Source organism: Balaenoptera physalus (assembly GCF_965194825.1).
Source record: "Balaenoptera physalus genome assembly, chromosome: 4".
In the NCBI taxonomy this organism is placed as follows: domain Eukaryota; kingdom Metazoa; phylum Chordata; class Mammalia; order Artiodactyla; family Balaenopteridae; genus Balaenoptera; species Balaenoptera physalus.
In genome coordinates, this window is record NC_138891.1 from 53,305,586 (window position 1) to 53,318,767 (window position 13,182).

The 13,182-nt window shown below is 35.6% G+C and overlaps 1 protein-coding gene across 4 annotated transcripts in view; it reads left to right on the forward strand.

Annotated features, from left to right (window-relative positions):
* The window catches only part of NLGN1 (neuroligin 1), a 724,630-nt gene that overhangs the window by 22,623 nt on the left and 688,825 nt on the right, over positions 1 to 13,182 (forward strand). For 2 of the 4 annotated variants that reach the window (XM_082458950.1, XM_082458952.1), the window contains exons 2-3: positions 5,714 to 6,526; positions 6,953 to 7,012. In XM_082458950.1, coding sequence (XP_082315076.1) covers positions 6,034 to 6,526; positions 6,953 to 7,012 — 553 coding nt within the window. In that variant the 5' untranslated portion in view covers positions 5,714 to 6,033. The remainder of the gene's footprint in view (positions 1 to 5,713; positions 6,527 to 6,952; positions 7,013 to 13,182) is intronic. The other 2 variants (XM_082458951.1, XM_082458953.1) reach the window with 1 other exon arrangement.

Genomic DNA, 13,182 nt, shown 5'->3' on the forward strand with positions numbered 1-13,182 from the left:
ACAGTACTGCCAGTTTAATTTTCTTGTGAATAGATTTGATAATACTCTTCCCCTGCTAAGAATATTTAATGGTTTTTCATCATCCAGTGAATAAAATCCAAACTCTTTAGCCTTTTAATTAAGGGCTTGCTTGATTTGGCTGTAACCTGCCTTTTCCAGTCTCATCCAATGCTCAACCTCATTTACTCTGTGTTCTGCCCAAACTAAACTGTGCCCTCCTCAAATGTGGCTGCTGCTTTCCTTTCTGTCATAGGTCAGGTTTCCCAGGGAAAAAAATAAAAAGACTCTGAGATGGAGGTTTGCCTGCTAAAAGTTTATTTGGACATACTGTTGGGAAAAACACCTGGGGGGGCAGTCAGGGAATCACAGCCAACTCCTCCCTTGGCCCCTTTCCACAGGGGGCTCTGGGGCTGGGATGGCCCCTCAGAGTGGGTCTGCACTGAGGCAAGAAGACCAGACCTTTCTACACTGGTGTGGACTTTCTACTTGGAGTGTGAGCTGCTCCCAGGGAGGTTGAGCACCACACTACCACTACATATCTTCTCCACTGTTTCTAGAATGTGCCCTCTACCTGGAATTCCTTCTGTAACCATCAGTGTTTGTCCAATTCTTTGAGGCCCAGCTCATATTCCCCTTGATTCATGAACTCCTTCCTTATCCACTAATTCAAGGTAGACCTGTCTCTCCTTTTAAAGCCTAAGAACATTTTTTTTTTCTGATTGCATTCGTTTATTCGTCTCATTTTTAATTACTATGTGAATTAATTACACAGTATTTACTTTAAGTGGTCAGTTACTGAACGGACTCACAGGACTCAAATAGTTTATACTCATTGGACAGCTTTATTACAGGCAAATAATATAATAGAGCAACAGCAGGAGAAGGGTATGCATTGAATAGGGTCTGTAAATCTCAGACTCAGTCTTCTTTGTTCTCCCGTTCCTGGGTCCCACGGGATACCCCTTGTCTCCAGGTCTTGAACCACCAACAGTGTGCATGTGAAACATCTTGGTATAGGAAGCCCACAATCTGCTGGTGGTCAGGTTCTCTTACAGTGAGCCGTTCCCATAAGCACATTTCAGTTACATGGCCAGGGTTGGCCATTGTAAACTGCCACACTCCACTGAATCCAGTTATTACTAAATGCAATTATTATTAAATTATTATTACTAAATCCAACTCTTAAATCCCATTATTATTACTAAGTGCTGTTGCCAGGCTATGTTCTGACTTCAAAACAACTTATAGATTCATAGGTATGAAACATTATTTATCTTTAGTTAATACAGTCAGTCTTCATTATTTCTGGATCTGGATTGCAAATTTGCATGTTCACTAAAATTTATTCATAGCCCCAAAGTCAACACTCATAGTGCTTTTGCAGTCATTCACAGACATGAGCAAAGCAACAAAAAATGTGAGTCACCCCATGAGTGTGCTTCCTGCTGAGGTTGAGCAAGGTGATGATCTGACTTCTGGTTTCAGCTCTCATGCAGAGATGAACAGAGGATGGAGATGGTAGAGAATGCAGTATAGTGAAAGAAGCTCCAGCTCTGGGGCCCAGTGGAGGGAATTTGAATCCCAACTCTGGCATCTATCAGTGAGGTGGCCTCAGACAAGTCACTAAACACTTCTGAACTTTGTTTTCTCTTTTGTAAAATAAAGAAAATAGACTCTACTAGGATGAATTGTTTTTAGGGTTTAAGATGATAATTTATAACTATGTGAAATATGTATATATAATATATGTTTGTGTGTATATGCACATACACATGCACACATGCATGTATGTATACAGATGCATTTCCCTCGGAGCAATGGATTCATATTCCCTAATTCAGTGTTTGCAGTGACTTTATAGAACATAACTATGGTAAATAACAACCATCAGTTGTGTAGCATTGGCCAAGCTCCATGCAGCTCTGGTGATAAGCGTGTAATCAATTCAGATCTTTACAATATTGTAGCTACTTGGGAACAATGTCTAGATTGTACTTATCTTTAAATCCTCATAGGATTTAGCACAATAGCTTATACCTTATAGATATCCAATAAATGTTTGAGTGAAGGAAAAATTGGACGCATGTGGCCACCCACTGTGATTATTTAATGTCCTAGAAATTTCTCTCTACTCTCTCCAGCATCATCTCTTTGATCTGGGTCACTCAGGGTCAAACTAGTTGATGGACCAGGTGTTATGACAAATTAATGTAAGGAGATAATATATTCCCATTTATTATGTTTTTTTAAATGTTATTTATTTTTGTTTTATTTATCTCAGTGGGATTGCACATGCTTTACCCCAAAGGGAGGAATAATGGAGGAATTTGTGAGCTAGTATCTCCACCTACTGCAAAGTCAGAGAAAGCTAGTCCTGTGTGGATTGATAAGCTCATCTACTTGCCTGGACTGCTGAATAAGGCTTTTCTGACCTCATTATTTTAACGTATTTATTATACAATATTTCAAACATACAGAAAAATACAGAGAATTCCATAACAAAGATGTGTGTGCTCGCGTGTGTCACCCAACACCATCAAATCTTAGATTTGTAAAACTTGCTGTAGTTAATTGTGGTCTTTTAGGGCCTCATCCCAGATTATCATTCATAGTTCCAATTAATCAATTAATAACATTAATTAATTGCTAGAACTCATTTCATACCCTTTTCTCCCTACCCATGGATAAAAAATATTCTGTTATTACATATTTATGCATCTGTGAATAATATGTAGTTTTGTTTTTCATATTTTAAGCTTTATTTAAATAGCATTTTACTATATCTAATCTTTTTTCAAAAATATTGAGATTTATTCATGCTGATATATTTAGGTCTAGGTTCTTTATTTGCACTGAAGTATAGAATTCTAATTTGTGAATATATCATAATTCATTTTTCAATATCTGTTAATGGGCATTTATGCTATTATGAAGTTGGGCTTTTTGGGGTTACTCCTTATTATTTTAACATGATCTTGTGTAAACACATATGGATACCCAATCACTGCATTCAATGTAAAGTAAAAAAAGGTAAAAAGGGTAACAAAATCTAAAGTGCCAATAAGAACAGGGTAGACCATTTAAATTTCTCTGTTTCTATGAAATTGTCAGAGTATTTACCTCAATTCTGCCTTCTGAAGGAACATAAAACACTTTTACAATTCAATTTTAAATGCACTAGGATCAATTTTTAAAAAAGTGTTAATTGTGAAGTGAGAGACTGTATCATGTGTAATGATCAAGAGGATGGCCTTTAAAGTAGATGCCAGTGGGCTCCTGGATCTGCTATTGTTTAGCTGAGAGACCTGGGCCAAGGTACTTAACCTCTAAGTCTCAGTTCCTTGTAAATAAAAAGGAGATAACTGTTGAAGCTAGTTTTTATTGTTGTTGTAAATGAGATGTAAATGCCTAAAAGCTAAGGGTTTGGCATATACTGTACTAAGGAAGCACCAATAAATAGGAAAAAAAAACCCCTGCCAACAAACTTGAGAGTCTTTAAATTTAGGCATATATATACATGTATATATGTAAATTTTCAGTTATTTAAACAAGCCATATTTTTACATTAACCTTGGGCAACTGTTATTATTATAATAGTGACCTCTGAAAAATATTTGGGGCCGATACTGTAATTATACAGGTAAGCCCATGTATAATGGGATATTTTTGTAACCTTAAAAGCTAACCATTAGAATTTGAAAATTTGCCATGGAATGCAGAATTCTCGTCCTCCACAATTTGTGTTAAAGTAGCACATTAAAGTGGGAAACAGCAGCCCTTTTATTTTTAACACAGTTAAGGATTTGTGAGTACAAAAATGAGTGTTATTTTGTAGGTAACCAAACAAGTACTTTTTAAAAATTTTTGAACTTTATTTTATTTATTTTTTATACAGCACGTTCTTATTAGTCATCTGTTTTATATATGTCAATCCCAATCTCCCAATTCATCCCACCACCACCACCCCACCCCACTTTCCCCCTTGGTGTCCATATGCCAAACAAGTACTTTTTATTCTGGATGAGATACCAAGTATGTAAAGAAGAATTTTTAGAAATCACTGTATTTGAAAATTAAGCTGAATAAAATATGGTGATGGAGATTTTTAAGTCCTCACCACAGGTTCTCTATTTTAGGTGTCAAAATGCTGCTTTTTAACACCAAAAGGTGAGTAGGAAAGACTTAGTCATGCTGTGGCCCACCAGGATTCTGTGCAAGAATGAGCATTATGTACTCTTAACAGAAGTGGGTTTGTGTAGCTAAATCTTCAACACATGCTAGAGTTCTGGCACAGAAATGGGATGGGTCTAAACCTGTCTTTTGTATGTTAATGTGCTTTCACAACAAAGGTATGAGAATTAACACAGACAAGTATTCTTGAAGAAAGACATTTATCTTCTTATTGCCATCTGTGATGAATTGTTCAGAGCTAAAGGAACACCAGGCTTGAACCAAATCTCCTGCTGCCCTATATAGTTTTTGCAATCTCCTTTTCAATAATATAAAGTCAGGACAGCCTCACTGCCAGACCAGCACTTCTTCAGGAATCTTCCCATAATATGACAGGATAGAACCATCTATAATACAAATCAACACTGTTATTTTCAAACTAAGCACTTTAAAACATTGCTTGAACAAGAAAACTTTGTCCAGTTGTGTGCTATTTTGCAGTTAACGAAAGATTACACTGTGAATTGCATTGCACTGAATGTTACATTTTATTTTGATGCATCCTAAGTTGGACTGGGTAAAGAGTGTTAGATGTTTGATTACTGTTAGTATGCAACGCTATGATTAGGTATGCTTGTTCTTTTAAACTGCCGCACTCTTTTCTTTTTGTATTGTTCTTTTGATCTTTAACAGGTAGTGAGAACATTTGTAATTTAAAATATATTGACTTTGACTCAGAAGTTAATTTTCCTGTTGCAAATTTACTGATATCTAAAATATATAGCTACCTAGATGATAAAAAATAAAGTCTGCAAAAAATGATGCCAACTTCTGTCTCTTTTTCAAGTTGTGTCTAAAGGCATTTTGTCTTTTAAATTCTTGAATCTTAATTTAAGATGAAGGAGCTATAGCCAATGATTTTATGTATACTTTTGAGAAATAGCAAGGAGATTGACCTTATAAGGTAGTTGCACTTAAATGATCATAGTTGAACTAATATTGGTTTTCTTGTTCTAACATAATCTTTGTTTTTTCTATATAGCACAGGATTGGGGACCATCTTTTTATTTGTTTGTTTGTTTAATATATATAGTCATTCTTACAAAGTTTGTTTACATTCGACTAATTCCCTACCAATATTTTTAAAAAGGTTTTCTGCTACTGAATTCTAATTTTTAGTATGTTTGGTGATTAATACTGTGGTCCCTTAAAGTGATTGAAGACTTTCAATAAAGGGAAAATTTCACACATAACCTTCAGTATTTTAAGAAAACTGTACTGTGAAATACTCCTGAAACTGTATATTTTAACAAGGCCTGCTTTCTATTAAATGTGTATAAAGCCAGGAGGCAAGTTTCTCAATATTCTAATAATCGGTTATTTCATCTGTCATCTTACATCAAACCATAATTTTCCTATGGTAGTATTTAACTCACCTGACTCCAGCCACTATTAAAGTATTTCTGTAGCTTGTAAAACATCTAGTTATCACTCTGTCTATTTTAGCTTGTTTGTACTAATGATTTATTTTCATTTTCTCTAGGATATAGACCTGCAGCTAACTGGATTTGATTTATAAGAGGGAAATGTACAGTCAATGGCCACTCTCACTACGTTGCTACTATGGAAAACAGAATGGTCAATAGGATATGGTCTGATAAATAGCGATGATTGAAGATGCTACTTCAATACATGTGAAATCAATGGGAGATACTGGCTGCATGAAGAGCTTTCTGAGCTTTTCTTGACAAGCTCGCCTTTGAGAAATCTGAGGTGTATTCTACCGTTATACGGTTTTTCTCAAGTGGATACAAACACCTTTGCCTCACTGCAACCAGACAACTACACAACTGATGTGGGACCATGGCGCTGCCCAGATGCATGTGGCCAGCTTATGTTTGGAGAGCAGTAATGGCATGCTTGGTACACAGGGGATTGGGTGCCTCATTGACTCTTTGTGTGTTGGGCTGTTTGCTTCAGGCTGCCCACGTGCTCTCACAAAAATTGGATGATGGAGACCCACTGGTGACTACCAACTTCGGCAAGATAAGAGGGATTAAGAAAGAACTCAATAATGAAATTTTGGGTCCTGTTATTCAGTTTCTTGGCATTCCATATGCAGCCCCGCCAACAGGAGAACATCGTTTTCAGCCTCCAGAACCACCATCTCCTTGGTCAGATATCAGGAATGCTACTCAGTTTGCTCCTGTGTGTCCCCAGAATATCATTGATGGCAGATTGCCAGAAGTCATGCTTCCTGTGTGGTTTACTAATAACTTGGATGTGGTTTCATCATACGTACAAGACCAGAGTGAAGATTGCCTGTATTTAAATATATACGTCCCAACTGAGGATGGTGAGTTTACTTCAGGAAAAACAGGGAGATATATTTATATTTTTCTATTCTAACAATATTAATTCATGTGTACTGGTAGCATGCATGGCTTTTCCTGTCGGCATGTAGACATATTTTACATGTGTGCATGCAGCTCTTTTTGTTTATGTGTGTTGGCGTTCTTATTTTTTTCCTGTGCCTACTCATTTTCTTTCCTCTGCAGCACGTATATTTAGGTAGAAATGGGTTCCTAATTTCCATTTCCTACCGAATGACTTCTGAGAAGATGCATCAACATTTCTCCATTGCATGTGCAGGCTCAGCGAATTGGGGATCTTTCGCACTCAGTAAATGCAGGAGCGTATTAAGTTAGATAGTGGTGTTGCATGTTCCGGCGGTCTGTGATGGAGCGCCATGTTATTTTCTAGTCTTCTATTCATTTTTCAGTAAAAAGAATATCCAAGGAATGTGCCAGAAAACCCGGCAAGAAAATATGTAGAAAAGGAGGTATGTATAAAAGTGAAAATAAAAAATGGGGGAAACAGCTTGCAGAGGAAGAACAAGATATTCTCCCTAAGGATGATTTGTTGATGCTGGGAAGTGAATGGTTAGGCGATATTTGGAATTTAATGAAGCCTGTCAAAGAATAGAAAGATGGTTGAGGAGAGCTCTAGCTGAGTAGATGACATTGACAAAGCTCATTGGTGGTTCCCTGTGTGCTGGCGCTGGTGGCATGGACAGGAGTTGAATCTCTGCTTTGAGTTTGTGTATAGAGAAAAAGATACTTAGGTTATTACTTTGCCTGCAGGGAACCCAAAGATGCTGCCTTCCCAGCTGTTCAGCTTTGATCTCCGAACCCTTTTCTACAGATAATAGATTCCTGTTTCTCTTAAAATTGATCAGTTCAGTCACAAACCTAGTTTTTTGTTTGTTTATCCTTAGTTCCTTCTGAACACCCTATGAACTTTCTCATATAAGGGTAAATTTGCCATAACTGTTGGACAATTACCATTATTAAGTAATGGTATTTTTTCCCAGACAGTCTTTCCGTTTTCAGTCACTCTTCCAGAAAAAAATGAGATTTTGCAGCTTTTTATACTAAATATTTACAGTCTTAAAATTGCTTTAACATTTTTATATTTATGTTAAACAATTTAAAACATAGGGAAGAACATGATTCAGAAGCTACAATTAAATCAACCTTCAAAGCATCCTCTAGCCAGATTGAGCAAATGTAGACACTGACAGCTGCAAGCTTGCATCGGAATGTAGCTTGTCCACACTCCATTTTTATAGAACATCTAGTAAATCACTCATAGGAGAGTATGATTTTCTCTGGCAGTAAATTATCTGTATTATTTTGACCTTATTATAACTTTGTAGAATTTTCAATCTTCATACAGAAGTCATATTAATATTCCAGTTCTGTACATTCTCTCTCTCTCTCTGTGCACTTCTGATCTCTTGGCTGGACCAAGTCAGATTTCATTACAGCATTCTTGTGGGGTGGGGAACGTCTAAAGTGTTTTTTTTCATTGGGATTGCATTATGTGGAAGAAGCTTCATATCATCAAATCCTCAATTACAGATCAGAAGTATTTGCATTAAATTGAATTTTGTTTTGTTTTTGTTCTTATTTCTTTGATCAGACTGATAGAATGGAATATAACCTTTATTTTATTATTAATGTCATGATTTGGGTTAAAAGAATAGTATACTTAAGAAGGTGGATATGGAGGCAACAAAGATGTTTTAGATAACTAAAAAAGTCTCTTGTTTTTTCCCAAATGAGAATAACTGCAGTAATTTATATGCTTTCAACTAATGTACAGTACTGCAGTGGTTATTATTATGCAGCTTATCAAGCATGTGTAATTAGCTAAGTGACTTTTGCCTCCTATCACAAAGATGTTGATTCACAAAGTCATAAATAAAGATGCTATTGAAGAATGCATAAATATAGCATAATACATAAAAATATGTACAATCAAAAAAATGATAAGGACATCAAAAGGTAAGCTAGTAAGTAAGAAAGTGACCTTCTTCTCATACAACTTCAGAAGGAAATGGATTCATTAAAAATTTCTTTTTCATGGTTCTTTCGATTGTTGGTTCCATCTGGTTTATGAGAGAGTTGGCAAAGAAGTATGTAGGCTGTGCTATTTACTTTGGCAAAATTTGAACTACTTTATAATTAGCCTGAGGACAAGATCTATAGATACCTACATCAGTCTGTGGTTTATAGTCCAAATCTACTGTGTTTTCATATTAAAAATTCTAAAACACTGGTTCACTTTGGTATTTATTATTAATAACTAAGTTATGCTGTTTATTAGCTCTTTGTATATTATCCTAACATCTAAATAACAAATAATTTAAATGCAATGTTCTATATAAGTAGTCTTTTAAAAAAATAAACAAAATCAAAGTTTAGAGCTTGACTTTTAAACAGAGGAATAGAACTTTTTTCCCCAAACTTTCAGCTTTTTTTTCCTTCTCTATCGTGAAGGGTCTATTCACGTCAGGAAATCATATTTTCCTGGTTCAAAAAATATTAGTCATTTCATATTTATGCATATGCTAATACATATACTGCATATGGGCTGTGAGTTCTTCAACAGAATTGTGGAAGTTTAGGAAGTATAGGAATAGTTGTGTTGCATTTTATCTAGGTGCTAATAAAATTCTGGCTTATTATTTATCTCTTCTTTTTTTAATTGTGTATGGTCATCTGCAGAGGCAGATGGACCACCACCCTTGTGCCAATCTGTGTATGCTGTATTCATTCAAAATTATTTCTTAATTGCCTATTATATGCACTATCAGTAATGAATGAAACAAAGATCTCTCTTCCCATAGAACTTACGTTCAAGTAAGTTTACAAAGAACAAAGCATTTTCTGCACTTTAATCTGTATGGAAGGAAGAACATCTTCTCCCTCCTCCAAAAGATGCCTTGCTGTAATTTTTAAACAGAGCTTTTATACTATTTTTCCAGTACAATTGAAGAAAAAAACATATTTTTACCAATAGGCTGCCTCTCATTTACAAAAGATCCCAGTTGCACTTTTTAATCCATCTTTTTAAATTTCCCATGATAGTTTTAGCCATATGTTAACTACTCTGTAGATATTTCTTCAGGGCTTTATCCTTGAAAAATTGAAAGAAAGGATGAGTGCTTAAAATGAGATGACTGTCAGCACTTGGCCAAATAGGCAGGCAACATGGGATAGAAACTGGAATTTGGATGTAGAGACTGACATAATTTATCACCAAACTTTATGAAGAAAGTATATGACTGTCCTTATTTTACAAATTTGAAAGTAGGTTCTCAGAGTTAAGCATTCTGACCCAGTTTCTACTGCTAGTAAGTGGGTGGAGTCAGGTTTGGCCCTAGTTCTTGCTTATGTTAGATGCATTTCCATTATGTTAAATTACTTCCTGTAGATGATTTCTACAGCCGAGGCTTGTGTGTCTCCACCCTTTTACCCTCCTTTTCTTCCTGCTTGCTTTTGCACATTCAAATATATCGTGAATTCTTTTTATTCTATCAGTTGACTCTATTTTAGATGGGTTTAATGCTCACCTTATTGAATTGGGTCAAGCCAATATTAGCAACTGATTTCCAGAAAACATGCTTAGTACCCATTTTAGTGAATACTTTTAAATAGTACACATGTTTTCTCACTGTCCAGACAAAGATCCCAACATATTCCTCCTGGCTGCTATCAGGAGTAGCTTTAATTTGCTTATGTTTCATTTTGCTTCTCTAGTTCTCTCTCTTATGAGAGTTGCCAACAAACAGTAAAGTGGTCAAATATTAGGCAGTAAACATGAGAAGAGGAACAAGGGACCCAGAGAATCCACAGCAAATTGATTGGCTTATGGATACCTTAGAGTTGTTTAGCTTTGTATTTCTCCAGTACTTTGACTATAATTTGCATAGCTCTTGTGAGATGAATACAGAATTAATTTTCGTTTCTGCATAAGTTAACTCATTTTTTTCACTTACCCCAATTTTATTGTATAGAAAATTACAGTCTCTGTAGATGGTTGTGGTACAGTTCTTGACTCCTTGAGAATTTTATTACTGATTTTCATAAGTATTTTACTTTTACACACTCTGCTTAGTAGTCTTTACCTGAGATAATATTGAATTCATTCAAGAGCCTTTTCCATAAATTTAGGGTTTATTTGGTGATTTGTTGAACATAGAGACTGATTTTTTCCTAATTAGATATGTATAAAAATGACTGCTATCACTCTCAGTGTGTTTAGGATTTTAAAAGGGGATTATATTCCAGAATGCTCTTCCTTCATGCTTATACATTTCTATCTAATTTATTATTCACTTAACAAATGTTTATTGAGTCCTTACTCTGTACTGATTAGATTACTGCTCTAGGCCCCCGAGATACATCAGTGAAAAAAAAAACAATTAAAAAATCCTTGCCCTTCTGGAGCTTATATACTAGTGTGTGGAGACACATTGTAGACAATAAATACAATAAACAACTAAATTTAGATGGTATAAGAAGATGAGAAATAAACAGAGTATGGAGGCTTGGGTGTGCTGGTGTGGAGGGTGAAGGTAATTTTAAATAAGTTAGTCAGTATTGTCTTCTTTTGTGCAAAGCCCTGAAGGAAACGAAATGAGTATCTGAGGAAAGAACATGGCAAAGAGCAAGCACAAAGGCATTAAGATGAGATTCTGCCTTGTGTATTTAAGGAACAACTAGGGGTATGGTAAATCTGGAAAGAGTAGAGAGAGCGAGGCAATGAGATTCAGAATGATCTGACTTTATATTAAAGAGATAATTCTGGCTGACTTATTGAGAGTAGATTGTAGGAGAGTATGGAGGAACCGGGAGAGCAAATAAGAGGTTGTTGTAGCTTGGACAAGATGTCAGCCTGGTCCAGGCTCAGACCAGAGGAGTAACAATGGAAGTCATAGTCTAGATATATTACAAACATCACATTTTTTGCTCATTTGGTTATGGGTTGTAAAAGAAAATGAACAGTCAGAGAAGATTCCTAGATTTTGGTCTGAATGTCTAGAAAAATAGATTTGCCATCAATTAAGACAGAAAAGAGGAATGTAGAATAGTGTAGGAGGAGGCACAGTAGAAGGACGATGTTTAGCTTGGACATGTTAAATCTGAGGTGACTCTTAGACATCCAAGTGTAGACATCAAGGAACCAGTTTGACATTCAGGAGAGACGTATAAATGGAGATATATATTTGGGAGTCATTGTGATATAGAAGGTAGAGTTTTAAAGTCATGAGGCTGAGTGAGAATAAAAGGAACTGAATGAAAATAGAGAAAAGAGATGACACCAAAGATTAATCCAGGGACATTCCAACATTAAGAGGTCTGGAAGAAGAGAAGGAAAGACTATGGAGACTGAGAAAGTATTACCTGTGAGATGGGAGGTAAACCAATATATTTTTTGTTGTCCTAGAAGCTAAGTAAAGAAAATGCATCAAAATAGACAAGAGTGATCAACTCTACCAAATGAACTCTTGTAGGGTGGTGTGGGTCTGACACACTAGAGTGGGTCGAAGAGAGAATGGCTGAAGATTTGGAATCACTAAGCATAAATAATTATTTTAAGGAATTTTGCTGTAAGAAGGAGCAGAAAAAATGGAAGTGTAAGGACAGTAGAGGTTGTTTTGTTGCTATAGGTTAAGATGGAAGAAATAGAGAAATGTTTGTATGATTAGGTTTGACATAACTACACTACCATGTGTAAAACAGATAGCTAGTGGGAAGCTGCTGTATAGCACAGGGAGCTCAGCTTGGTGCTCTGTGACGACCTAGATGGGTAGGATGGGGCGGTTGGGAGGGAGGTCCAAGAGGGAGGGGATATAGGTATACATATAGCTGATTCACTTCATTGTACAGCAGAAACTAACACAACATTGTAAAGCAATTTTATTATAATAAAAAAAAATTTTAAAAAGAGAGAAATGTTTGTATATAGTAGGAAGGGAACAATTAAAAATATAGAGGAAAGATGGTAGACTTCTGGAATAATATCTTTAGAGAAAGTTGGGATCTAGTATACAATTGGAGGTTTCGGATTAAAAAGAGCATTAGTAGATAATTTAAATTAACATGTAGCTAGGCAGAGTACATGAGTATGAGTACATGGGTAGAAGTAGTAATATGATTCTATTCTCATCTGATTGTTCCTATTTTAATTGTTCAGTGTGTAACATTAAGGGAAGTGGAGACAGAATTAACATTGGTGAGCTCTTAATGTGTTCTAGACATTTAGCCTTATTAATTTATTTAATATCACAACAATCCTATGAGATTTTTATTCCCACTTTACAAATGCAGAAATGGAGGACCAAAGAGGTTAAGTATCCTGCCCAAATATACATAATTTGTTAGTGGCCAACTGTATTTTCTTTAAGGAGATGATTTTAGAACAGAGGGAATAAAGCAAAACAATACAACAGCAACAATAACAATTCTGTTCACGTGGGATCCCAGATCAAATAGAAAATTTGGTGGCCAATTTGCTAGTAGAAAAATCACTACATACTGAAATAATTAAAACATCTGGTTTATTTGGGGTCTGAAGATAAATGGGAAACCAGATTAAACCAGAGATTTGGCTTCATATTTGAATTAGTATCTTTGGACAGATGTGGTTAAGTCTTCTAAA